The 26,805-nt window shown below is 45.4% G+C and overlaps 1 protein-coding gene across 12 annotated transcripts in view; it reads right to left on the bottom strand.

Annotated features, from left to right (window-relative positions):
- The window catches only part of CELF4 (CUGBP Elav-like family member 4), a 1,208,497-nt gene that overhangs the window by 79,131 nt on the left and 1,102,561 nt on the right, over nt 1-26,805 (bottom strand). For all 12 annotated transcript variants that reach the window (XR_010243565.1, XM_063958143.1, XM_063958153.1 and 9 more), the window contains exon 10: nt 22,737-22,817. Coding sequence is in view for 11 of the 12 variants with exons in the window: in XM_063958143.1 (XP_063814213.1) it covers nt 22,737-22,817 (81 nt within the window). In the remaining variant the exon portion in view is untranslated. The remainder of the gene's footprint in view (nt 1-22,736; nt 22,818-26,805) is intronic.

A 26,805-nucleotide genomic window follows, 5' to 3' on the forward strand; every position in this document is an offset into this window, starting at 1 on the left:
ATGGGGGGCGTTTAGCACGGGCGTGTGAAAAGAGGAGGGGGGCCTGCGTGCTGTCTCCATCTGGGCCCCTAGTAGGCGGCGTCAGCAGTAGTGACAGTGACTCTGAGCACTCCTGGAAAATGGCGCGGTGGTCTTAAATGGAAACATCCCAGATCTGGCTTTTGATGCACAATGGGCCATTCTCTGTGCAAAATACTGGTGCACGTTTATTCACTTGTGCGGTGCAACAAATACTATGTCACGCGCAAAATTACAATATGTCCACAACTGAATCAGGCCCTGTAAGTGCAGGCTTACTGATTGTGGGAATATGAATTCCCCGCGGAGCCTCTGCAGCATATACTGTGATTATGGGCCTGCAGTAATCAGGTAGCATCCCGCTTATCATCTGCCGGTCAGCCCAGTTCTATTACCGCCGCTCTGCTCTTATTGATTAACCTTCAGCTCATCCCAGCAGCCGGGAGATGGATGCCACCAGGGCTACATGTAGAACAAAACAAAGTGTGTCCTGTACAAGTCATTAGCAGGTGAGGGACAATTTATAGGCATCTGACCGACGCAGAACACAAAGTATCAACATTTAGCTGTCACAGCGGTGCCGGCAAACCATACTACACCCGTGTTTCCATCTGCGCCGGGGAACATTTATCCAGCGCCGGCTCCTATAGGACCCTATAGATAACACAATGTATATTCATGCCACGCTGAGCCGCCAACCCTCAGGGAGACTAGCATAAAGGTACTAGCAAATACACTCACTGCCCTAATACACACCCGCCTCTCTTACACTCACTGCCCTAATACACATCCTCCTCTCTTACACTCACTGCCCTAATACACATCCTCCTCTCTTACACTCACTGCCCTAATACACATCCTCCTCTCTTACACTCACTGCCCTAATACACATCCTCCTCTCTCACACTCACTGCCCTAAAACACATCCTCCTCTCTTACACTCACTGCCCTAATACACATCCTCCTCTCTTACACTCACTGCCCTAATACACATCCTCCTCTCTTACACTCACTGCCTAATACACATCCTCCTCTCTTACACTCACTGCCCTAATACACATCCTCCTCTCTTACACTCACTGCCCTAATACACATCCTCCTCTCTTACACTCACTGCCTAATACACATCCTCCTCTCTTACACTCACTGCCTAATACACATCCTCCTCTCTTACACTCACTGCTTAATACACATCCTCCTCTCTTACACTCACTGCCTAATACACATCCTCCTCTCTTACACTCACTGCCCTAATACACATCCTCCTCTTTTACACTCACTGCCTAATACACATCCTCCTCTCTTACACTCACTGCTTAATACACATCCTCCTCTCTTACACTCACTGCCTAATACACATCCTCCTCTCTTACACTCACTGCCCTAATACACATCCTTCTCTCTTACACTCACTGCCTAATACACATCCTCCTCTCTTACACTCACTGCCCTAATACACATCCTCCTCTCTTACACTCACTGCCCTAATACACATCCTCCTCTCTTACACTCACTGCCTAATACACATCCTCATCTTTTACACTCACTGCCTAATACACATCCTCCTCTCTTACACTCACTGCTTAATACACATCCTCCTCTCTTACACTCACTGCCTAATACACATCCTCCTCTCTTACACTCACTGCCCTAATACACATCCTTCTCTCTTACACTCACTGCCTAATACACATCCTCCTCTCTTACACTCACTGCCCTAATACACATCCTCCTCTCTTACACTCACTGCCCTAATACACATCCTCCTCTCTTACACTCATTGCCTAATACACATCCTCCTCTCTTACACTCACTGCCCTAATACACATCCTCCTCTCTTACACTCACTGCCCTAATACACATCCTCCTCTCTTACACTCACTGCCCTAATACACATCCTCCTCTCTTACACTCACTGCCCTAATACACATCCTCATCTCTTACACTCACTGCCCTAATACACATCCTCCTCTCTTACACTCACTGCCCTAATACACATCCTCCTCTCTTACACTCACTGCACTAATACACATCCTCCTCTCTTACACTCACTGCCCTAATACACATCCTCCTCCCTTACAGTCACTGCCAGAATACACATCCTCATCTCTTACACTCACTGCCCTAATACACATCCTCCCCTCTTACACTCACTGCCCTAATACACATCCTCCTCTCTTACACTCACTGCCCTAATACACATCCTCCTCTCTTACACTCACTGCTCTAATACACATTCTCCTCTCTTACACGTACTGCCCTAATACACATCCTCCTCTCTTACACTCACTGCCTAATACACATCCTCCTCTCTTACACTCACTGCCCTAATACACATCCTCCTCTCTTACACTCACTGCCCTAATACACATCCTCCTCTCTTACACTCACTGCCCTAATACACATCCTCCTCTCTTACACTCACTGCTCTAATACACATTCTCCTCTCTTACACTCACTGCCCTAATACACATTCTCCTCTCTTACACTCACTGCCCTAATACACATCCTTCTCTCCTACACTCACTGCCGTAATACACATCCTCCTCTCTTACACTCACTGCCCTAATACACATCCTTCTCTCTTACACTCACTGCTCTAATACACATCCTCCTCTCTTACAATCACTGCCCTAATACACATTCTCCTCTCTTACAGTCACTGCCCTAATAAACATCCTCCTCTCTTACACTCACTGCCCTAATACACATCCTCCTCTCTTACACTCACTGCCCTAATACACATCCTCCTCTCTTACAGTCACTGCCCTAATACACATCCTCCTCTCTTACACTCAATGCCCTAATACACATCCTCCTCTCTTACACTCACTGCCCTAATACACATCCTCCTCTCTTACACTCACTGCCCTAATACACATCCTCCTCTCTTACACTCACTGCCCTAATACACATCCTCCTCTCTTACACTCACTGCCCTAATACACATCCTCCTCTCTTACACTCACTGCCTAATACACATCCTCCTCTCTTACACGTACTGCCCTAATACACATCCTACTCTCTTACACTCACTGCCTAATACACATCCTCCTCTCTTACACTCACTGCCCTAATACACATCCTCCTCTCTTACACTCACTGCCCTAATACACATCCTCCTCTCTTACACTCACTGCCTAATACACATCCTCCTCTCTTACACTCACTGCCTAATACACATCCTTCTCTCCTACACTCACTGCCCTAATACACATCCTCCTCTCTTACAATCACTGCCCTAATACACATCCTCCTCTCTTACACTCACTGCCCTAATACAAATCCTCCTCTCTTACACTCACTTCCCTAATACACATCCTTCTCTCTTACACTCACTGCCCTAATACACATCCTTCTCTCCTACACTCACTGCCCTAATACACATCCTTCTCTCTTACACTCACTGTCCTAATACACATCCTTCTCTCCTACACTCACTGCCCTAATACACATCCTCCTCTCTCACACTCACTGCTCTAACACACATCCTCCTCTCTTACACTCACTGCCCTAATACACATCCTCCTCTCTTACACTCACTGCCCTAATACACATCCTCCTCTCTTACACTCACTGCCCTAATATACATCCTCCTCTCTTACACTCACTTCCCTAATACACAGCACCCTCTCTTACACTCACTGGCCTAATACACACCCTCCTCTCTAACACTCACTGCCCTAATACACAGCCCCCTCTCTTACACTCACTGCCCTAATACACAGCCCCCTTTTCACTCACTTTCCTAATGTACAGCCCCTTGTCTCACTGTTCTCACTGACACATTACTCAGCTCCTGATATACTTTGCGCTGCTGGGACCCTGCTCCTTCCACTATTTAACTCTCAGTCTGTGGCTTCCTTAGGCCTCCATTCCACTCTTCACATCATGTCACTGCCCCTGTCACATGCAGCCCTGTCCTCATTGACACATCACTCATCTCCTGATATACTCTGTGCTGCTGGGGACCCTGCTCCTCCCACTATATAACTCTCAGTCTGTGGCTTCCTGCTGCCTCCATTCCCCTCCTCACATCATGTCACTGTCACATGCAGCCCTGTCCTCACTGACACATCACTCATCTCCTGATATACTCTGTGCTGCTGGGGACCATGCTCCTCCCACTATATAACTCTCAGTCTGTGACTTCCTGCTGCCTCCATTCTCCTCCTCACATCATGTCACTGCCCCTGTCACATGCAGCCCTGTCCTCACTGACACATCACTCATCTCCTGATATACTCTGTGCTGCTGGGGACCCTGCTCCTCCCACTATATAACTCTCAGTATGTGGCTTCCTGCTGCCTCCATTCCCCTCCTCACATCATGTCACTGCCCCTGTCACATGCAGCCATGTCCTCACTGACACATCACTCATCTCCTGATATACTCTGTGCTGCTGGGGTCCCTGCTCCTCCCACTATATAACTCTCAGTCTGTGGCTTCCTGCTGCCTCCATTCCACTCCTCACATCATGTCACTGCCACTATCACATGCAGCCCTGTCCTCACTGACACATCACTAATCTCCTGATATACTCTGTGCTGCTGGGGACCCTGCTCCTCACACTATATAACTCTCAGTCTGTGGCTTCCTGCTGCCTCCATTCCACTCCTCACATCATGTCACTGCCACTGTCACATGCAGCCCTGTCCTCACTGACACATCACTAATCTCCTGATATACTCTGTGCTGCTGGGGACCCTGCTCCTCCCACTATATAACTCTCAGTCTGTGGCTTCCTGCTGCCTCTATTCCACTCCTCACATCATGTCACTGCCACTGTCACATGCAGCCCTGTCCTCACTGACACATCACTAATCTCCTGATATACTCTGTGCTGCTGGGGGACCCTGCTCCTCCCACTATATAACTCTCAGTCTGTGGCCTCCTGCTGCCTCCATTCCCCTCCTCACATCATGTCACTGCACCTGTCACATGCAGCCCTTTCCTCACTGACACATCACTCATCTCCTGATATACTCTGTGCTGCTGGGGTCCCTGCTCCTCCCACTATATAACTCTCAGTCTGTGGCTTCCTCCTGCCTCCATTCCCCTCATCACATCATGTCACTGCCCCTGTCACATGCAGCCCTGTCCTCACTGACACATCCCTCATCTCCTGATACACTCTGTGCTGCTGGAGACCCTGCTCCCCCCACTATATAACTTTCAGTCTGTGACTTCCTGCTGCCTCCATTCCCCTCCTCACATCCTGTCACTGCCCCTGTCACATGCAGCCCTGTCCTCACTGACACATCACTCATCTCCTGATATACTCTGTGCTGCTGGGGTCCCTGCTCCTCCCACTATATAACTCTCAGTCTGTGGCTTCCTGCTGCCTCCATTCCCCTCATCACATCATGTCACTGCCCCTGTCACATGCAGCCCTGTCCTCACTGACACATCCCTCATCTCCTGATACACTCTGTGCTGCTGGAGACCCTGCTCCTCCACTATATAACTCTCAGTCTGTGGCTTCCTGCTGCCTCCATTCCCCTTCTCACATCCTGGCATTGCCCCGTCACATTCAATTAGTAAAGAGATATGTGTTGTGACACTACATGTTTTAGAACCCCTAGATCTCTCAGCACCCAGGATGAATGGTGTCATCACGTCCCACCCCAAGCTAATAATCACAGTGTTATGATGCTGGGGGGGGGGGGGGGGGGGCAACGATGGCATGAATAGTAATATCACCACTGCACCTCTGCCATCCGGATCTCCCATTGCTGGATCTCCCAGAGCAATGCCAGGCACCACACATTGATAAACATGGAGCAAAGTCACGGGAGTTATCTGTTGACTGTATCCATGCAGAACTCACCTCTAATAGAATTGCCCCATTTGCCCTGCAGCATGTATAGTATTGGGGTAATCTGTTTTTTGACCCTTACACTGGGGAAACAGACTTGAGCAAGAGAAGACTGATAGGAAATGGCGCTGTGGTCACACGCATTAACGTTGTGGGCTTATTCACATGAATGCTTTGTGTCGGTGCAAGCAACCTATCTCTGTATGAGTGTGAGAAGAAGGTTGGAAGATGTCTGTAGTAGCTAACAATGGCCCTCATTCCGAGTTGTTCGAACGCTAGCTGCTTTTAGCAGCATTGCACACGCTAAGCCGCCGCCTACTGGGAGTGAATCTTAGCTTAGCAAAATTGCGAACTAAAGATTCTCAAAATTGCGAATAGAAATTTCTTAGCAGTTTCTGAGTAGCTCGGGACTTACTCAGCCAGTGCGATCAGTTCAGTCAGTTTCGTTCCTGGTTTGACGTCACAAACACACCCAGCGTTTGCCCAGACACTCCCCCGTTTCTCCAGCCACTCCCACGTTTTTCCCAGAAACGGTAGCGTTTTTTCACACACTCCCATAAAACGTCCAGTTTCCACCCAGAAACACCCACTTCCTGTCAATCACACTACGATCGCCAGAACGAAGAAAAAACCTCGTAATGCCGTGAGTAAAATACCAAACTTCTTAGCAAATTTACTTGGCGCAGTCGCAGTGCGAACATTGCACATGCGCAATTAGCGGAAATTCGCTGCGATGCGAAGAAAATTAACGAGCGAACAACTCGGAATGAGGGCCAATGACCACTGAGTAAGACATTGGAACATGGATGGGTTTCTAACAGTCATTTCCAGGACAGTCTGTGGTTTCTCTCCCCTTCCCTGGGATCAGACCCTGATGCTATCTGTATTATTTATGTGTGCTTCTGTCATGTAGGAGTCTACACTCTACAACAATGGGGGTCATTCCGAGTTGTTCGCTCTGTATTTTTTTCGCAACGGAGCGATTAGTCGCTAATGCGCATGCGCAATGTCCGCAGTGCGACTGCGCCAAGTAAATTTGCTATGCAGTTAGGTTTTTTACTCACGGTTTTTTCTTCGTTCTGGTGATCGTAATGTGATTGACAGGAAGTGGGTGTTTCTGGGCGGAAACTGGCCGTTTTATGGGAGTGTGTGAAAAAACGCTACCGTTTCTGGGAAAAACGCGGGAGTGGCTGGAGAAACGGGGGAGTGTCTGGCCGAACGCTGGGTGTGTTTGTGACGTCAAACCAGGAACGACAAGCACTGAACTGATCGCACTGGAAGAGTAAGTCTCGAGCTACTCAGAAACTGCACAGAGAAGTCTTTTCGCAATATTGCTAAGCTAAGATTCACTCCCAGTAGGCGGCGGCTTAGCGTGTGCAATGCTGCTAAAAGCAGATTGCGAGCGAACAACTCGGAATGAGGGCCTATGTACATACTTCCCAACCGTCCTTCGCGTGGGGGGAGAGGCCAGATTACCACACCCCAGCAGAGGCTATAGGTGGATGGATTCCATGTGGTTTTTATCCCAATGGTTTTTATTCTTTCTGACTTTTAGTTAAGCCAATAAACTCTACTGTATTTACAGAGGCGGACACAGAGGTTTATAATGTAGCTTGGACATATGTGGCCTTGAAAGAATGTCCCACTTTATGGTTCCGAATGATTGACCCTCTCACATCCACAAATGGATGCTGAAATACTGTAGCATAGTGTGTGCTCTGCTATGTACTACTGTGTGCTCCTCTATGTACTACTGTGTGCTCTGCTATGTACTACTGTGTGCTCCTCTATGTACTACTGTCTGCTCTGCTATGTACTACTGTGTGCTCCTCTATGTACTACTGTGTGCTCTGCTATGTACTACTGTGTGCTCCTCTATGTACTACTGTGTGCTCTGCTATGTACTACTGTGTGCTCTGCTATGTACTAGTGTGTGCTCTGCTATGTATTACTATGTGCTCTGCTATGTACTACTGTGAGCTCTGCTATGTACTACTGTGTGCTCTGCTATGTACTACTGTGAGCTATGTTATGTACTACTGTGTGCTCTGCTATGTACTACTGTGTGCTCTGCTATGTACTACTGTGTGCTCTGCTATGTATTACTATGTGCTCTGCTATGTACTACTGTGAGCTCTGCTATGTACTACTGTGTGCTCTGCTATGTACTACTGTGAGCTATGTTATGTACTACTGTGTGCTCTGCTATGTACTACGTTGTGCACTGCTATGTATTACTGTGTGCCCCGCTATATACTACTGTGTGCTCTGCTATGTACTAGTGTGTTCTCTGCTATGTACTAGTGTGTGCTCTGCTATGTACTACGTTGTGCACTGCTATGTACTACTGTGAGCTATGTTATGTACTACTGTGTGCTCTGCTATGTACTACTGTGTGCTCTGCTATGTACTACTGTGAGCTATGTTATGTACTACTGTGTGCTCTGCTATGTACTACTGTGTGCTCTGCTATGTACTACTGTGTGCTCTGCTATGTATTACTATGTGCTCTGCTATGTACTACTGTGAGCTCTGCTATGTACTACTGTGTGCTATGCTATGTATTAGTGTGTTCTCTGCTATGTACTAGTGTGTGCTCTGCTATGTACTACGTTGTGCACTGCTATGTACTACTGTGAGCTATGTTATGTACTACTGTGTGCTCTGCTATGTACTACTGTGTGCTCTGCTATGTACTACTGTGTGCTATGTTATGTACTACTGTGTGCTCTGCTATGTACTACTGTGTGCTCTGCTATGTACTACTGTGTGCTCTGCTATGTATTACTATGTGCTCTGCTATGTACTACTGTGAGCTCTGCTATGTACTACTGTGTGCTCTGCTATGTACTACTGTGAGCTATGTTATGTACTACTGTGTGCTCTGCTATGTACTACGTTGTGCACTGCTATGTATTACTGTGTGCCCCGCTATATACTACTGTGTGCTCTGCTATGTACTAGTGTGTTCTCTGCTATGTACTACTGTGTGCTCTGCTAGTACTAGTGTGTTCTCTGCTATGTACTACTGTGTGCTCTGCTATGTACTAGTGTGTGCTCTGCTATGTACTACGTTGTGCACTGCTATGTATTACTGTGTGCCCCGCTATATACTACTGTGTGCTCTGCTATGTACTAGTGTGTTCTCTGCTATGTACTACTGTGTGCTCTGCTATGTACTAGTGTGTTCTCTGCTATGTACTACTGTGTGCTCTGCTATGTACTAGTGTGTTCTCTGCTATGTACTACTGTGTGCTCTGCTATGTACTAGTGTGTGCTCTGCTATGTACTAGTGTGTGCTCTGCTATGTAGTATTGTGTGCTCTGCTAAGTACTACTGTGTGTTCTGCTATGTACTAGTGTATGCTCTGCTACTGTATGTTCTACTGTGTGCTCTGCTATGTACTAGTGTGTGCTCCGCTATGTACTAGTGTGTGCTCCGCTATGTACTAGTGTGTGCTCTGCTATGTACTACTGTGTGCTCTGCTATGTACTACTGTGCGCTCTGCTATGTACTAGTGTGTGCTCCAATATGTACTAGTGTGTGCTCCGCTATGTACTACTGTGTGCTCTGCTATGTACTAGTGTGTGCTCTGCTATTTACTAGTGTGTGCTCTGCTATGTAGTAGTGTGTGCTCTGCTATGTACTAGTGTGCGCTCTGCTATGTACTAGTGTGCGCTCTGCTATGTACTAGTGTGTGCTCCGCTATGTACCACGTGTGTGCTCTGCTATGTACTAGTGTGTGCTCCGATATGTACTAGTGTGTGCTCTGCTATGTACTACTGTGTGCTCTGCTATGTACTAGTGTGTGTTCTGCTATTAACTAGTGTGTGCTCTGCTATGTACTAGTGTGTGCTCTGCTATTTACTAGTGTGTGCTCTGCTATGTACTAGTGTGTGCTCCGATATGTACTAGTGTGTGCTCCTCTATGTACTACTGTGTGCTCTGCTATGTACTACTGTGTGCTCCTCTATGTACTACTGTGTGCTCTGCTATGTACTACTGTGTGCTCCTCTATGTACTACTGTGTGCTCTGCTATGTACTACTGTGTGCTCTGCTATGTACTAGTGTGTGCTCTGCTATATATTACTATGTGCTCTGCTATGTACTACTGTGAGCTCTGCTATGTACTACTGTGTGCTCTGCTATGTACTACTGTGAGCTATGTTATGTACTACTGTGTGCTCTGCTATGTACTACTGTGTGCTCTGCTATGTACTACTGTGTGCTCTGCTATGTATTACTATGTGCTCTGCTATGTACTACTGTGAGCTCTGCTATGTACTACTGTGTGCTCTGCTATGTACTACTGTGAGCTATGTTATGTACTACTGTGTGCTCTGCTATGTACTACGTTGTGCACTGCTATGTATTACTGTGTGCCCCGCTATATACTACTGTGTGCTCTGCTATGTACTAGTGTGTTCTCTGCTATGTACTAGTGTGTGCTCTGCTATGTACTACGTTGTGCACTGCTATGTATTACTGTGTGCCCCGCTATATACTACTGTGTGCTCTGCTATGTACTAGTGTGTTCTCTGCTATGTACTACTGTGTGCTCTGCTATGTACTAGTGTGTTCTCTGCTATGTACTACTGTGTGCTCTGCTATGTACTAGTGTGTGCTCTGCTATGTACTACGTTGTGCACTGCTATGTATTACTGTGTGCCCCGCTATATACTACTGTGTGCTCTGCTATGTACTAGTGTGTTCTCTGCTATGTACTACTGTGTGCTCTGCTATGTACTAGTGTGTTCTCTGCTATGTACTACTGTGTGCTCTGCTATGTACTAGTGTGTTCTCTGCTATGTACTACTGTGTGCTCTGCTATGTACTAGTGTGTGCTCTGCTATGTACTAGTGTGTGCTCTGCTATGTAGTATTGTGTGCTCTGCTAAGTACTACTGTGTGTTCTGCTATGTACTAGTGTATGCTCTGCTACTGTATGTTCTACTGTGTGCTCTGCTATGTACTAGTGTGTGCTCCGCTATGTACTAGTGTGTGCTCCGCTATGTACTAGTGTGTGCTCTGCTATGTACTACTGTGTGCTCTGCTATGTACTACTGTGCGCTCTGCTATGTACTAGTGTGTGCTCCGCTATGTACTACTGTGTGCTCTGCTATGTACTAGTGTGTGCTCTGCTATTTACTAGTGTGTGCTCTGCTATGTAGTAGTGTGTGCTCTGCTATGTACTAGTGTGCGCTCTGCTATGTACTAGTGTGCGCTCTGCTATGTACTAGTGTGTGCTCCGCTATGTACCACGTGTGTGCTCTGCTATGTACTAGTGTGTGCTCCGATATGTACTAGTGTGTGCTCTGCTATGTACTACTGTGTGCTCTGCTATGTACTAGTGTGTGTTCTGCTATTAACTAGTGTGTGCTCTGCTATGTACTAGTGTGTGCTCTGCTATTTACTAGTGTGTGCTCTGCTATGTACTAGTGTACTGTCTGCTGTATACTACTGTGTGCTCCGCTATGAACTACTGTGTGCTCTGATATGTACTACTGTGTGCTCTGCTATGTACTAGTGTGTGCTCTGCTATGTACTACTGTACTGTCTGCTGTATACTACTGTGTGCTCCGCTATGAACTACTGTGTGCTCTGATATGTACTACTGTGTGCTCTGCTATGTACTAGTGTGTGCTCTACTATGTAGTATTATTGTGTGCTCTGCTATGTACTACTTTGTGCTCTGCTATGTAGTACTGTGTGCTCTGCTATGTACTAGTGTGTGCTCTGCTTTGTATTACTGTGTGCTCTGCTATATACTAATGTGTGCTCTGCTACATACTACTGTGTGGTCTGCTTTGTATTACTGTGTGCTCTGCTATATACTATTGTGTGCTCTACTATGTACCACTTTGTGCTCTGCTTTGTATTCCTGTGTGCTCTGCTTTGTACTATTGTATGCTCTGCTTTGTATTACTGTGTGCTCCGCAATGTACTACTGTGTGCTCTGCTATGTACCACTGTGTGCTCTGCTCTGTACTATTGTGTGCTCTGCTATGTTCTACTGTGTACCCTGCTTTGTACCACTGTGTGTTCTGCTATGTACCATTGTGTGCTCTGCTTTGTATTACTGTGTGCTCTGCTATGCACTACTGTGTGCTCTGCTGTGTACAGGTACCACTGTGTGCTCTGCTGTGTACTACTGTGTGCTCTGATCTGTACCACTGTGTGCTTTGCTGTGTACTACTGTGTGCTCCGCTATTAACTACTGTGTGCTCTGCTATGTACTTGTGTGTGCTCTGCTCTGTACTACTGTGTGCTCTGCTATGTACTACTTTGTGCTCTGCTATGTACTACTTTGTGCTCTGCTATGTACTACTTTGTGCTCCGTTATATAGTACTGTGTACTCTGCTATGTACTAGTGTGTGCTCTGCTATGTAGTATTGTGTGCTCTGCTATGTACTACTGTGTGCTCCACTATAAAGTACTGTGTGCTCTGCTATGTACTAGTGTGTGCTCTGCTATGTACTAGTGTGTGCTCTGCTATGTAGTATTGTATGCTCTGCTACTGTATGTACTACTGTGTGCTCTGCTATGTACTAGTGTGTGCTCCGCTATGTACTACTGTGTGCTCTGCTGTGTACCACTGTGTGCTCTTCTATGTATTACTGTGTGCTCTGCTGTGTACTAGTGTGTGCTAGGTTAAGTACTAGTGTGTACTCCACTATGTACTAGTGTGTGCTCTGCTATGTAGTATTGTGTGCTCTGCTATGTACTACTGTGTGCTCTGCTATTTACTACTGTGTGCTCTGATATGTAGTAGTGTGTGCTCCGCTAAGTACTACTGGGTGCTCTGCTATGTACTAGTGTGTGCTCCACTATGTACTACTGTGTGCTCTGCTATGTACTAGTGTGTGCTCCACTATGTACTACTGTGTGCTCTGCTATGTACTAGTGTGTGCTCCAGTATGTACTACTGTGTGCTCTGCTATGTACTAGTGTGTGCTCCGCTATGTACTACTGTGTGCTCTGCTATGTACTAGTGTGTGCTCTGCTATGCACTAGTGTGTGCTCCGCTATGCACTACTTTGTGCTCTGCTATGTACTAGTGTGTGCCCTGGTTTGTATTACTGTGTGCTCTGCTTTGTACTACTGTGTGCTCTGCTATGTACCATTGTGTGCTCTGCTATGTACTACTGTGTGCTCTGCTATTTACTAGTGTGTGCTCTGCTATGTAGTAGTGTGTGCTCTGCTATGTACTAGTTTGCGCTCTGCTATGTACTAGTATGCGCTCTGCTATGTACTAGTGTGTGCTCCGCTATGTACCACGTGTGTGCTCTGCTATGTACTAGTGTGTGCTCCGATATGTACTAGTGTGTGCTCTGCTATGTACTACTGTGTGCTCTGCTATGTACTAGTGTGTGCTCTGCTATTAACTAGTGTGTGCTCTGCTATGTACTAGTGTGTGCTCTGCTATTTACTAGTGTGTGCTCTGCTATGTACTAGTGTGTGCTCCGATATGTACTAGTGTGTGCTCTGCTATTTACTACTGTGTGCTTTGCTATGTACTAGTGTGTGCTCTGCTATTTACTAGTGTGTGCTCTGCTATGTACTAGTGTGTGCTCTGCTATGTACTAGCGTGTGCTCTGCTATGTACTACTGTGCTGTCTGCTGTATACTACTGTGTGCTCCGCTATGAACTACTGTGTGCTCTGATATGTACTACTGTGTGCTCTGCTATGTACTAGTGTGTGCTCTGCTATGTAGTATTGTGTGCTCTGCTATGTACTACTTTGTGCTCTGCTATGTACTACTGTGTGCTCCGCTATATAGTACTGTGTGCTCTGCTATGTACTAGTGTGTGCTCTGCTTTGTATTACTGTGTGCTCTGCTATATACTAATGTGTGCTCTGCTACGTACTACTGTGTGGTCTGCTTTGTATTACTGTGTGCTCTGCTATATACTATTGTGTGCTCTACTATGTACCACTTTGTGCTCTGCTTTGTATTCCTGTGTGCTCTGCTTTGTACTATTGTATGCTCTGCTTTGTATTACTGTGTGCTCCGCAATGTACTACTGTGTGCTCTGCTATGTACCACTGTGTGCTCTGCTCTGTACTATTGTGTGCTCTGCTATGTTCTACTGTGTACCCTGCTTTGTACCACTGTGTGTTCTGCTATGTACCATTGTGTGCTCTGCTTTGTATTACTGTGTGCTCTGCTATGCACTACTGTGTGCTCTGCTGTGTACACGTACCACTGTGTGCTCTGCTGTGTACTACTGTGTGCTCTGATCTGTACCACTGTGTGCTTTGCTGTGTACTACTGTGTGCTCCGCTATGAACTACTGTGTGCTCTGCTATGTACTTGTGTGTGCTCTGCTCTGTACTACAGTGTGCTCTGCTATGTACTACTTTGTGCTCTGCTATGAACTACTTTGTGCTCTGCTATGTACTACTTTGTGCTCCGTTATATAGTACTGTGTACTCTGCTAAGTACTAGTGTGTGCTCTGCTATGTAGTATTGTGTGCTCTGCTTTGTACTACTTTGTGCTCTGCTATTTACTACTGTGTGCTCCACTATATAGTACTGTGTGCTCTGCTATGTACTAGTGTGTGCTCTGCTATGTACTAGTGTGTGCTCTGCTATGTAGTATTGTATGCTCTGCTACTGTATGTACTACTGTGTGCTCTGCTATGTACTAGTGTGTGCTCCGCTATGTACTACTGTGTGCTCTGCTGTGTACCACTGTGTGCTCTTCTATGTATTACTGTGTGCTCTGCTGTGTACTAGTGTGTGCTATGTTAAGTACTAGTGTGTACTCCACTATGTACTAGTGTGTGCTCTGCTATGTAGTATTGTGTGCTCTGCTATGTACTACTGTGTGCTCTGCTATTTACTACTGTGTGCTCTGATATGTAGTAGTGTGTGCTCCGCTAAGTACTACTGTGTGCTCTGCTATGTACTAGTGTGTGCTCCACTATGTACTACTGTGTGCTCTGCTATGTACTAGTGTGTGCTCCACTATGTACTACTGTGTGCTCTGCTATGTACTAGTGTGTGCTCCAGTATGTACTACTGTGTGCTCTGCTATGTACTAGTGTGTGCTCCGCTATGCACTACTGTGTGCTCTGCTATGTACTAGTGTGTGCTCTGCTATGCACTAGTGTGTGCTCCGCTATGCACTACTTTGTGCTCTGCTATGTACTAGTGTGTGCCCTGGTTTGTATTACTGTGTGCTCTGCTTTGTACTACTGTGTGCTCTGCTATGTACCATTGTGTGCTCTGCTTTGTATTACTGTGTGCTCTGCTATATACTAATGTGTGCTCTGCTATGTACTACTGTGTGGTCTGCTTTGTATTACTGTGTGTTCTGCTATATACTATTGTGTGCTCTACTATGTACTACTCTGTGCTCTGCTTTGTATTCCTGTGTGCTCTGCTTTGTACTATTGTGTGCTCTGCTATGTACTACTGTGTGCTCTGCTTTGTACCACTGTGTGCTCTGCTATGTACAATTGTGTGCTCTGCTTTATATTACTGTGTGCTCCACAATGTGCTACTGTGTGCTCTGCTATGTACCACTGTGTGCTCTGCTCTGTACTATTGTGTGCTCTGCTATGTTCTACTGTGTACCCTGCTTTGTACCACTGTGTGTTCTGCTATGTACCACTGTGTGCTCTGCTTTGTACCACTGTGTGCTCTGCTATGTACAATTGTGTGCTCTGCTTTATATTACTGTGTGCTCCGCAATGTGCTACTGTGTGCTCTGCTCTGTACTATTGTGTGCTCTGCTATGTTCTACTGTGTATCCTGCTTTGTACCACTGTGTGTTCTGCTGTGTACCATCGTGTGCTCTGCTTTGTATTACTGTGTGTTCTGCTATGCACTACTGTGTGCTCTGCTGTGTACAGGTACCACTGTGTGCTCTGCTGTGTACTACTGTATGCTCTGATCTGTACCACTGTGTGCTTTGCTTTGTATTACTGTGTGCTCTGCCACGTACCACTGTGTGCTCTGCTATGTACTACTGTGTGCTCTGCTATATACTACTGTGTGCTCTGCTCTGCACCATTGTGTGCTCTGCTTTGTACTACTGTGTGCTCTGCTCTGTACCATTGTGTGCTCTGCTATGTACTACGGTGTGCTCTGCTTTGTATTACTGTGTGCTCTGCTATTTACCAGTGAGTGCTCTGCTATGTATTACTTGCTCTGCTATGTATTACTTGCTCTGCTATGTATTACTATGTGCTCTGCTTTGTACCACTGTGTGCTCTACTATGTACTACTGTGTGCTCTGCTTTATACCACTGTGTGCTCTGCTTAATTCTACTGTGTGCTCTGCTATGTGCTACTTTGTGCTCTGCTATGGTCTATTGTGTGCTCTGCTTTGTATTACTGTGTGCTCTGCTTTGTACTGCTGTGTGCTCTGCTGTGTACTACTGTCTGCTCTGCATGTACTACTGTGTGCTCTGCTATGGACCACTGTGTGCTCTGCTATGTACTACTGTCTGCTCTGCTTTGTACCACTGTGTGCTCTGCTATGTACTAGTGTGTGCTCTGCTTTGTACTACTGGGTGCTCTGCTTTGTATTACTGTGTACTCTGCTTTGTACTGCTGTGTGCTTTGCTGTGTACTACTGTGTGCTTTGCTGTGTACCACTGTCTGCTCTGCATGTACTACTGTGTGCTCTGCTATGGACCACTGTGTGCTCTGCTATGTACTACTGTGTGCTCTGCTTTGTACCACTTTGTGCTCTGCTATGTACTAGTGTGTGCTCTGCTATGTACTACTGTGTGCTCTGCTCTGTACCATTGTGTGCTTTGTTATGTACTACTGTGTGCTCTGCTTTGTACTACCGTGTGCTTTGCTATGTACCATTGTGTGCTCTTCTTTGTATTACTGTGTGCCCTGCTATTAACCAGTGAGTGCTCTGCTATGTATTACTTGCTCTGCTATCAATTACTATGTGCTCTGCTATGTACCACTGTGTGCTCTGCTATGGTCTATTGTGTACTCTGATCTGTACCACTGTGTGCTTTCCTTTGTATTACTGTGTGCTCTGCCACGTACCACTGTGTGCTCTGCTATGTACTACTGTGTGCTCTGCTATATACTACTGTGTGCTCTGCTCTGTACCATTGTGTGCTCTGCTTTGTACTACTGTGTGCTCTGCTCTGTACCATTGTGTGCTCTGCTATGTACTACTGTGTGCTCTGCTTTGTACTACTGTGTGCTTTGCTATGTACCACTGTGTGCTCTGCTTTGTATTACTGTGTGCTCTGCTATTTACCAGTGAGTGCTCTGCTGTGTATTACTTGCTCTGCTATGTATTACTGTGTGCTCTGCTTTATACCACAGTGTGCTCTGCTATGTACTACTGTGTGCTCTGCTTTGTATTACTTTGTGCTCTGCTATGTACCACTGTGTGCTCTGCTTTATACCACTGTGTGCTCTGCTTAATTCTACTGTGTGCTCTGCTATGTACTAGTGTGTGCTCTGCTATGTGCTACTTTGTGCTCTGCTATGGTCTATTGGGTGCTCTGCTTTGTATTACTGTGTGCTCTGCTTTGTACTGCTGTGTGCTCTGCTGTGTACTACTGTGTGCTTTGCTGTGTACCACTGTCTGCTCTGCATGTACTACTGTGTGCTCTGCTATGGACCACTGTGTGCTCTGCTTTGTACCACTGTGTGCTCTGCTATGTACTAGTGTGTGCTCTGCTTTGTACTAGTGTGTGATCTGCTTTGTACTAGTGTGTGCTCTGCTTTGTACAACTGGGTGCTCTGCTTTATATTACTGTGTACTCTGCTCTTTTCCATTGTGTGCTCTGCTATGTATTACCGTGTGCTCTGCTACAGTATGTATTACTGTGTGTTCTGCTATGTACCACTGTGTGCCCTGGTATGTACTACTGTGTGCCCTGCTATGTAGTATTGTGTGCTCTGCTATGTACTAGTGTGTGCTCTGCCTTGTAGCACTGTGTGCTCTGCTATGTACTATTGTGTGCTCTGCTATGTACCAGTGTGTGCTTTTCCTTGTACCACTGTGTACTCTACTATGTACTACTGTGTGCTCTGCTTTGTACTATGTGCTCTGCTTTGTACTACTGTGTACTCTGCTATGTGCTACTGTGTGCTCTGCTATGTACTGCTGTGTGCTCTGCTTTGTACTACTGTGTGCTCTGCTGTGTACTACTGTGTGCTCCTCTATGTACTACTGTGTGCTCTGCTATGTACTACTGTGTGCTCTGCTATGTACTAGTTTGTGCTCTGTTATGTACTACTCTGTGCTCTGCTTTGTATGATTGTGTACTCTGCTATGTACTAATTTGAAGCCTGATGTATATGTACTAGTGTGTGCTCCGCTATGTACTACTGTGTTCTCTGCTATGTACTAGTGTTTGCTCAGATATGTACTAGTGTGTGATCTGCTATGTAGTACTGCGTGCTCTGCTATGTACTAGTGTGTGCTCCGCTATGTACTACTGTGTGCTCTGCTATGTACTAGTGTGTGCTCTGCTGTGTACTAGTATGTGCTCCGCTATGTACTACTGTGTGCTCTGCTATGTACTAGTGTGTGCTCTGCTATTTACTAGTGTGTGCTCTGCTATGTACTAGTGTGTGCTCCGATATGTACTAGTGTGTGTTCTGCTATGTACTACTGTGTGCTCTGCTATGTACTAGTCTGTGCTCTGCTATTTACTAGTGTGTGCTCTGCTATGTACTAGTGTGTGCTCTGATATGTATTAGTGTGTGCTCTGCTATGTACTACTGTGCACTCTGCTGTGTACTACTGTGTGCTCCGCTATGAACTACTGTGTGCTCTGCTATGTACTACTGTGTGCTCTGCTATGTACTACTGTGTGCTCTGCTATGTACTACTGTGTGCTCTGCTTTGTACTACTGTGTGCTTTGCTATGTACCATTGTGTGCTCTGCTTTGTATTACGGTGTGCTCTGCTATTTACCAGTGAGTGCTCTGCTGTGTATTATTTGCTCTGCTGTGTATTACTTTGTGCTCTGCTGTGTACCACTGTGTGCTCTGCTATGTACTACTGTGTTCTCTGCTTTGTATTACTGTGTGCTCTGCTATGTACCACTGTGTGCTCTGCTTTATACCACTTGGTGCTCTGCTTAATTCTACTGTGTGCTCTACTATGTACTAGTGTGTGCTCTGCTATGTGCTACTTTGTGCTCTGCTATGGTCTATTGTGTGCTCTGCTTTGTATTACTGTGTGCTCTGCATTGTACTGCTGTGTGCTTTGCTGTGTACTACTGTGTGCTTTGCTGTGTACCACTGTCTGCTCTGCATGTACTACTGTGTGCTCTGCTATGGACCACTGTGTGCTCTGCTATGTACTACTGTCTGCTCTGCTTTGTACCACTGTGTGCTCTGCTATGTACAAGTGTGTGGTCTGCTTTGTACTACTGGGTGCTCTGCTTTGTATTACTGTGTACTCTGCTCTTTTCCATTGTGTGCTCTGCTATGTATTACTGTGTGCTCTGCTACAGTATGTATTACTGTGTGTTCTGCTATGTACCACTGTGTGCCCTGGTATGTACTACTGTGTGCCCTGCTATGTAGTATTGTGTGCTCTGCTATGTACTAGTGTGTGCTCTGCCTTGTAGCACTGTGTGCTCTGCTATGTACTATTGTGTGCTCTGCTATGTACCAGTGTGTGCTTTGCCTTGTACCACTGTGTACTCTACTATGTACTACTGTGTGCTTTGCTTTGTACTATGTGCTCTGCTTTGTACTACTGTGTACTCTGCTATGTGCTACTGTGTGCTCTGCTATGTACTGCTGTGTGCTCTGCTTTGTACTATTGTGTGCTCTGCTGTGTACTACTGTGTGCTCCTCTATGTAGTACTGTGTGCTCTGCTATGTACTAGTTTGTGCTCTGTTACGTACTACTGTGTGCTCTGCTTTGTATGATTGTGTACTCTGCTATGTACTAATTTGTGCTCTTGAAGCCTGATGTGCACAGCTGGTATCTTCTAACACAGTGGTTCTCAAACTCGGTCCTCAGGACCCCACACAGTGCATGTTTTGCAGGTAACCCAGCAAGTGCACAGTGTATTAATTACTCACTGAAACATTTTAAAAGGTCCACAGATGGAGTTCATTATTTCACTTGCGATTCTGTGAGGAGACCTGCAAAACATGCACTGTGTGGGGTCCTGAGGGCCGAGTTTGAGAACCTGTGTCCTAACATTTCACATGCAAAATCCTTGATGAAAATAAATTATGGAAACAGTTTTATCATAGTATGAGATAGATCAAATACCATTATTTCATTTATAATGCTATTCATAATACTGATACGTTTATTATTTAGTTTAATTATATAATTTATGATGCAATCATTTCATTATAGATCAGAGGTTCTCAAACTCGGTCCTCGGGAGCCCACACAGTGCATGTTTTGCAGGTAACCCAGCAGGTGCACAGGTGTATTAATTACTCACTGACACATTTTAAAAGGTCCACAGGTGGAGCTAATTATTTCACTTGCGATTCTGTGAGGAGACCTGCAAAACATGCACTGTGTGGGCCCCCGAGGACCGAGTTTGAGAACATCTATTATAGATGATTGGTGACTTGCAGTTGTGATGCCTAGGAATAAATTCACAAAACCACGCCCCAAGTCGTGTGTGATGGCGTACTGTATATGTGCCGACTGATGATAGTATATTGCCTTTCTCTTGCTATTTCTCTGCTATTCACTAAGGCCCTCATTCCGAGTTGTTCGCTCGGTATTTTTCATCGCATCGCAGTGAAAATCCGCTTAGTACGCATGCGCAATGTTCGCACTGCGACTGCGCCAAGTAACTTTACTATGAAGAAAGTAATTTTACTCACGGCTTTTTCTTCGCTCCGGCGATCGTAATGTGATTGACAGGAAATGGGTGTTACTGGGCGGAAACACGGCGTTTCAGGGGCGTGTGGCTGAAAACGCTACCGTTTCCGGAAAAAACGCAGGAGTGGCCGGGGAAACGGTGGGAGTGCCTGGGCGAACGCTGGGTGTGTTTGTGACGTCAACCAGGAACGACAAGCACTGAAATGATCGCACAGGCAGAGTAAGTCTGAAGCTACTCTGAAACTGCTAAGTAGTTAGTAATCGCAATATTGCGAATACATCGGTCGCAATTTTAAGAAGCTAAGATTCACTCCCAGTAGGCGGCGGCTTAGCGTGTGTAACTCTGCTAAATTCGCCTTGCGACCGATCAACTCGGAATGAGGGCCTAAGTCTGTTCAGCAATCCAGGATGCATTACTGTACAGCAGTTTGCTGTATTTGCTCTTGGATATGAGAATGATCGCTTGACTTTGATACACTTGTATCTACAGAGCGGTTCTGTGCCGTATACAAGAGCGACAAAAATAACATTTCCCTTGAAATAAAACCCTTGTAGAAGGCATAGAATTAAGACTTACTAATGCAATGCACTTGGAAAAGGTTGCAAGAGAAAATGTACCAACCAATACTTTAGCAGTGCTGAAAGTAGGGTGGTACGGGGTGGTATGGAGTACCATTAAGAAATATGGTGGTGGTATGCAGCACCACCAGCCCACCACTGGGGCATGATTTATAAGGGGCATCTTTGTGTGTGGGACATAAAATTATGTCAGTGGCATAACTGTGTGGCATAATATGTAATAGGTATTATGGTGTGTGGTATAATATATAAGGCATTACGGTGTGTGGCATAATGTGTAACGTGTGTTACGGTGTCTGGAATAATGTGTAACGGGCATTATGGTGTGTGGCACAATGTGTAACGGGTGTTACGGTGTCTGGCATAATGTGTAATGGGCATTACGGTGTGTGGCATAATGTGTAACGGGTGTTACGGTGTGTGGCATAATGTGTAATGGGCATTATGGTGTGTGGCATAATGTGTAATGGGCATTACGGTGTGTGGCATAATGTGTAATGGGCATTACGGTGTGTGGCATAATGTGTAATGGGCATTACGGTGTGTGGCATAATGTGTAGCGGGTGTTACGGTGTCTGGCATAATGTGTAATGGGCATTACGGTGTGTGGCATAATGTGTAATGGGTGTTATGGTGTGTGGCATAATGTGTAATAAGCATTACGGTGTGTGGCATAATGTGTAATGGGCATTATGGTGTGTGGCATAATGTGTAACGGGTGTTACGGTGTCTGGCATAATGTGTAATGGGCATTACGGTGTGTGGCATAATGTGTAACGGTTGTTACGGTGTCTGGCATAATGTGTAATGTGCATTACGGGATGTGGCTTAATGTGGCCATGCCCTTATTGTCATGTAGCCACTCCCCTAGTTTTGTGTGTCCACGCCCCCTCATGGCACGTGATCACGCCCATTTTTACTATCAGTCTCACTAAGAATTTTTTTTTACATGCACCACTGTACATTAGTATCATCTGGCAGCGGAAACCCTTTAGAAGAACCATATAGCTGTATATGCAGTTGTATTTTTTTGCTTATTTAAGTATGAAACATTTGTGTTATCGATGGTGTGTTCCAAGCTAGCGTCTTATAAGTAGTAAACTACCTAGTAAGCTACAATTATTTAGTACAAAAAGTTAAAGATGACCCTCTGTAATAAAATTGCTTACCAGGGTCTGGAAATTATACTAATTGTCCTCATTTTGGCAATTGGAAAATGGGCGTGGTTAGGTGGGTGGGACACAGGCTTAGGCAAATATGGGGATGTGGGAGGGGTTAGGCGGGTAGGGCGTGGTTTGTGCACATGTGGGCGTGGTTAGGTGGCACAAGCCTGGGTTTAGGCAGGTCAGGGCGGGCCACACGTTGTCATTACATTGCAAAAAGTTCTATATTGCACTGATTATAGAGATGCATTCAGCACACGCCAGGGAACGTTGTACTGATACGTCTTATTATCATTTATTTATATAGCACTGACGTGTTCCATTGCGCTGTACAATTCTCAGTCTTACCTTCTCTCTGTTGCTGTGGGATCATAGGAGCTGGCTGAGGGAAGGCTTGTCCAATCTGTCCGTACGCAGCAGGATAAGCAGCTATTGGGGGAATAAGGAGAGGAGAGGCGTCAGCGCCGGGCTATTAGACTTACTCCCAGTGAGAAATGATCCTGGCCTAGGTGTAATAGCCTGATATTTGCCGGCAGCGGCGAGACTTCTGCAATGAGGCCTCCAAATTTAAAGTGACAAGATTTAAATTAGGTTATTTCTTTGTTGTTTTTTGGACTTTAAGAAAAAACAAAACAATTTTTTATGATGGAGGCTCCAGTACTGATCATCTAGGCTTCTCTGCTGCACCTAGGTGCACCAAGGCTTATTAACATAAACGCTTCATCTATTGTTCTCAGCTGCAATACAATACAGAGAGTACAATACAGCAGGGGATTAAGTCCTGGCTCAGTTAATCTTATTAAAGGGATAAATGAGCAGGGCTCCATCTGTACATCACCGCAATCTCGCCGCTGCCCACAACCCGCAACCTGTTACATTTCGGGCCTCTCTCTTGCATAGGTGCAAGTTGTGCGGAACAAACTGTAACATATTTATGGTCGGGTTTCATAAAGAGCACTTTTATGTGCTAACTTATTACCGCTCCTCATCCGCCGCACAATGAGCCCTTTGTGTGATATTTGTTGCTCTTTGCTTCACCTAGATGCCAATTATACTGTAAAGAGTGTGCTGAAAACTAATGGTACAGTCTGTAGCGGGAACTGACATAGTGAAAACCCTAATAACGTGTATTAAAAGCCGGTGTACTAAGAAATAATGGATGCAAATTGCTATATTTATGTGCCGCGCACTTTTCATCTGGGTATTTTGTGCAATCTGCTAGATTCCTGGGAACGCTAAAAAGAAAAGATTATGTATGGTGACAGAATATAATCACATTCAATGCAGAGCTAAATGGCAATTCTCTATAGTAGCACTCGGCTACATCTGATTTCTGGAACAATTATCCCTGCCTTTGCTGAGACGGCGAGCTAGGCAGTGCTGCCCTCTGCTGTCCGAAGCGGCACACAGGCCGGCTTTGCTATCTCTGGGCCATCTGGGAATTGCAATCAGCTCAGAAGCATTCCTTTTAATGTAATGTTTATGGGATAACAAAATGCACTTGCATAAATATATTCCTGCTTCTGAGCATGGGATGCCAGGTGTAATAAAACTGCCGAAATTGTTCCGCTGGTGAGCTAGCGTGATCGCAGAATAATTAACATCAACCTATATTTTTCTTGTAATGCATTTTTTATGAATTTTGAAATTTTATTTTCTTATTTTCCTTACTTGGGCTGCCAGTGGAGCTAATTCTTTGCTGCCGGCTGACGTTTGGTGAGTACGGAAAGGTCTCTTGTATTCTACTTGACCTATAGTCTTTGGCGTCTTCCCGCCAAGATCAGGAGTTTGTTGCAGAATACTGAGGCCCAGAAAGGGCCATTAATGGAGGTGTAATGTGATGAAGCGCCCCTAGTGACATGCATGTTTTATTGCAGTTGGGTCCGTTAGTATGTTAGCGCATGGCGGCTGTGGTGGGAACGTAGCACCCGCAGAGGTACAAAATGGCGAACAGCTAAGATTAGGGACTTGCTCAACAATAGGGTGGGCAGAGCTACAGCCCCAGGCCTCCACATAAAGGTGGGCCCATCATCTTGGAAGTATGGCCTCCCAGCTGGCTCCCATGGTCTGGTATAAATAGTAAGTTCCTCGCAAAATGATGCAATTTTTCTACTTTTACATATTTAGGGAGACATTGGGACTGATAGAATAGTGTGCGTACACACCCACAAGGAACTGGCCACACCCACACCTCACTGGGCACACCCAGATGGCACTGGCCACACCCATACTCCCCTGGTCACACCCAGGTAGCACTGGCCACACCCACACATCACTAGTCAACCCTCTTCTGCTTCTCTAAACAGGCCCCTGATCATTTTCTGCCCCAGGCCCCTTCTTAGGCCCTGCTAACTAAAATAGAGTGGAGCAGCTGCGCTGTCCAATCAGGACTAAGCTCACATTACCAATGAACTTTGTATTCACTTATTTCATTGCACGTGGCCCTTAATACGCCCGTGGACTTCCCCGTTGACCCTCCACAATAGGCCTCCCACTGCGCCAAATGCAAAGATCAGACCCCACAAGATATTTAAATGAGCTGCTATAGGAGGAAACGCACATTCTCAATTTAGTGGATGACTGCGGACTCTCAATAAGCCTGCACTAGATCCAGATTTGTCCATGGACACGGGACGTATGAGATATAAGCATTGCAGTACTTACATGTAGAAGTCCTCACCATATGGGAAATGATAGACAAATACCCGTGTAAATGGAGCAATGTGACACATGGAACTAAATGGAAATTTGGGAATGAATTAGGAGGGCGTTGCAATAACAGGCGGAGCATCGGATGTTTTTACATTTGATGAACAACAATTCCGCAGAAAGTCGCCCAAAGTATCAGCAGAGGGAGTTTTCTGGAACAGTAAGTTGCGCATGCATGTCTAGTAGCTGTAATGAGTGAGTCAGAGAATGTCAGCTCCTAGCGCCACTTGTTGGGAATCCAACAAGAAAGCATAGTGGTTTGGGGCTTTATTATGAGTGCTAGCTCGCCATTTTCTGCGTTATCCGTACAGAAATTATAATTCTCAAATATGCGCGATTAATATTTGGTTCAAACTGAATTAAATACTTTTAACATTCTAAATGAATTGTATTATGTTTATTACTAAGTTGTTACTCTCATACTGATTGTGTATTGCACTGTATATTCAGAGATTGTCTCTTGCACTGTATATTGTCAGAATGGGTACTGTACATAGGGCGCTGCCCATTCTGGCCGCCAGGGTATATTATTTGGGAGATAAAGCGTCCTGTTACTGTAAGGTCAGACAGGTGTGGAGCATCTGTATAGGGTAACTCAATAAGACGCAACAGATGACCTCAGGGAGAATGTGTTATTGCGCAGTGCGTGGTCTCTGCTATAGATTATACTGAATTGCCCCTTTAGCCTGAAAAAATAAAATACAGTTATGTGAAACAAGTGGAGGAGAAATGTCTGTGACGCACGGGGCTGATGTCATTACACTGAGGATGGGGTAGAGGTCAGATTTTCTCCTGATTCCCACTGGATGCTGAACATATGGACGTACTGGGTAATAAGTCTTATATTTCCCAACAAACCATTTGTAACGGCTTCCAGGCGTCATTATTAAAGTGTCTTTACCGACATATGACTCACGATTGCTATCAGTGAGTAAAATGACACCATTGGCTCGGAGTGTAAGATAAGACCATTGCACTTTATCTTGTGACTTGGTTTGCATTACACCTGCACTAAGGACCCGTTATTCAATAAACTGTGATGAACACTTACAGAAGGCAATCTGAAAGGGGTGAGTGGCGTGTTTTGGCAACGAGATTCACTATCACAGGACTGATATAAAACTGTGTAATGCCATCGGATAAGTTAAGTCTTGCCCACTTCAGAATCCAAGTCTGAAGGGTCCGTGTCTTACATTTCCCTGAATTTCAGGAACTTTGCAGATCACAAGACAAGATTCATCACTGCAATAATGCTGACTTGTGGTTTGGTAAATGCAGAGTATAAATGGTCATTTATTACATAACCTAGATAATTAATGGTCATTTATTACATAATGGGTACAGTGTGCTGATCCATGTATTAACAAATTGGGAGGTCCCGGTTTTTCATTGGATCATGCCTGGAGGGCAGCAGGGTGGGATGCCAAGGGCGCAGAGCATTTGGAGGGGTGCAATATCACAGTGCAGAAACATAATCAGGTACAGGAGGGGCAGAACGCAAAATAAAAGCAATGTATTTGCAATGCGGTGGTACATTGTAGGGTGAATTTTCCTGGTTTGTGTTGAGGTTATATATATATATATATATATATATATAAAACCTGAATTGGGAAAAGTACTATAGGATTGGGGCTCTGTAAATATATATATATATATATGTGTATATATAAGGAAAATGTAGAAAGCCTGGCACTCCTGTGCACCTTGA

Source organism: Pseudophryne corroboree, chromosome 1 (assembly GCF_028390025.1).
Source record: "Pseudophryne corroboree isolate aPseCor3 chromosome 1, aPseCor3.hap2, whole genome shotgun sequence".
In the NCBI taxonomy this organism is placed as follows: Eukaryota; Metazoa; Chordata; class Amphibia; order Anura; family Myobatrachidae; genus Pseudophryne; species Pseudophryne corroboree.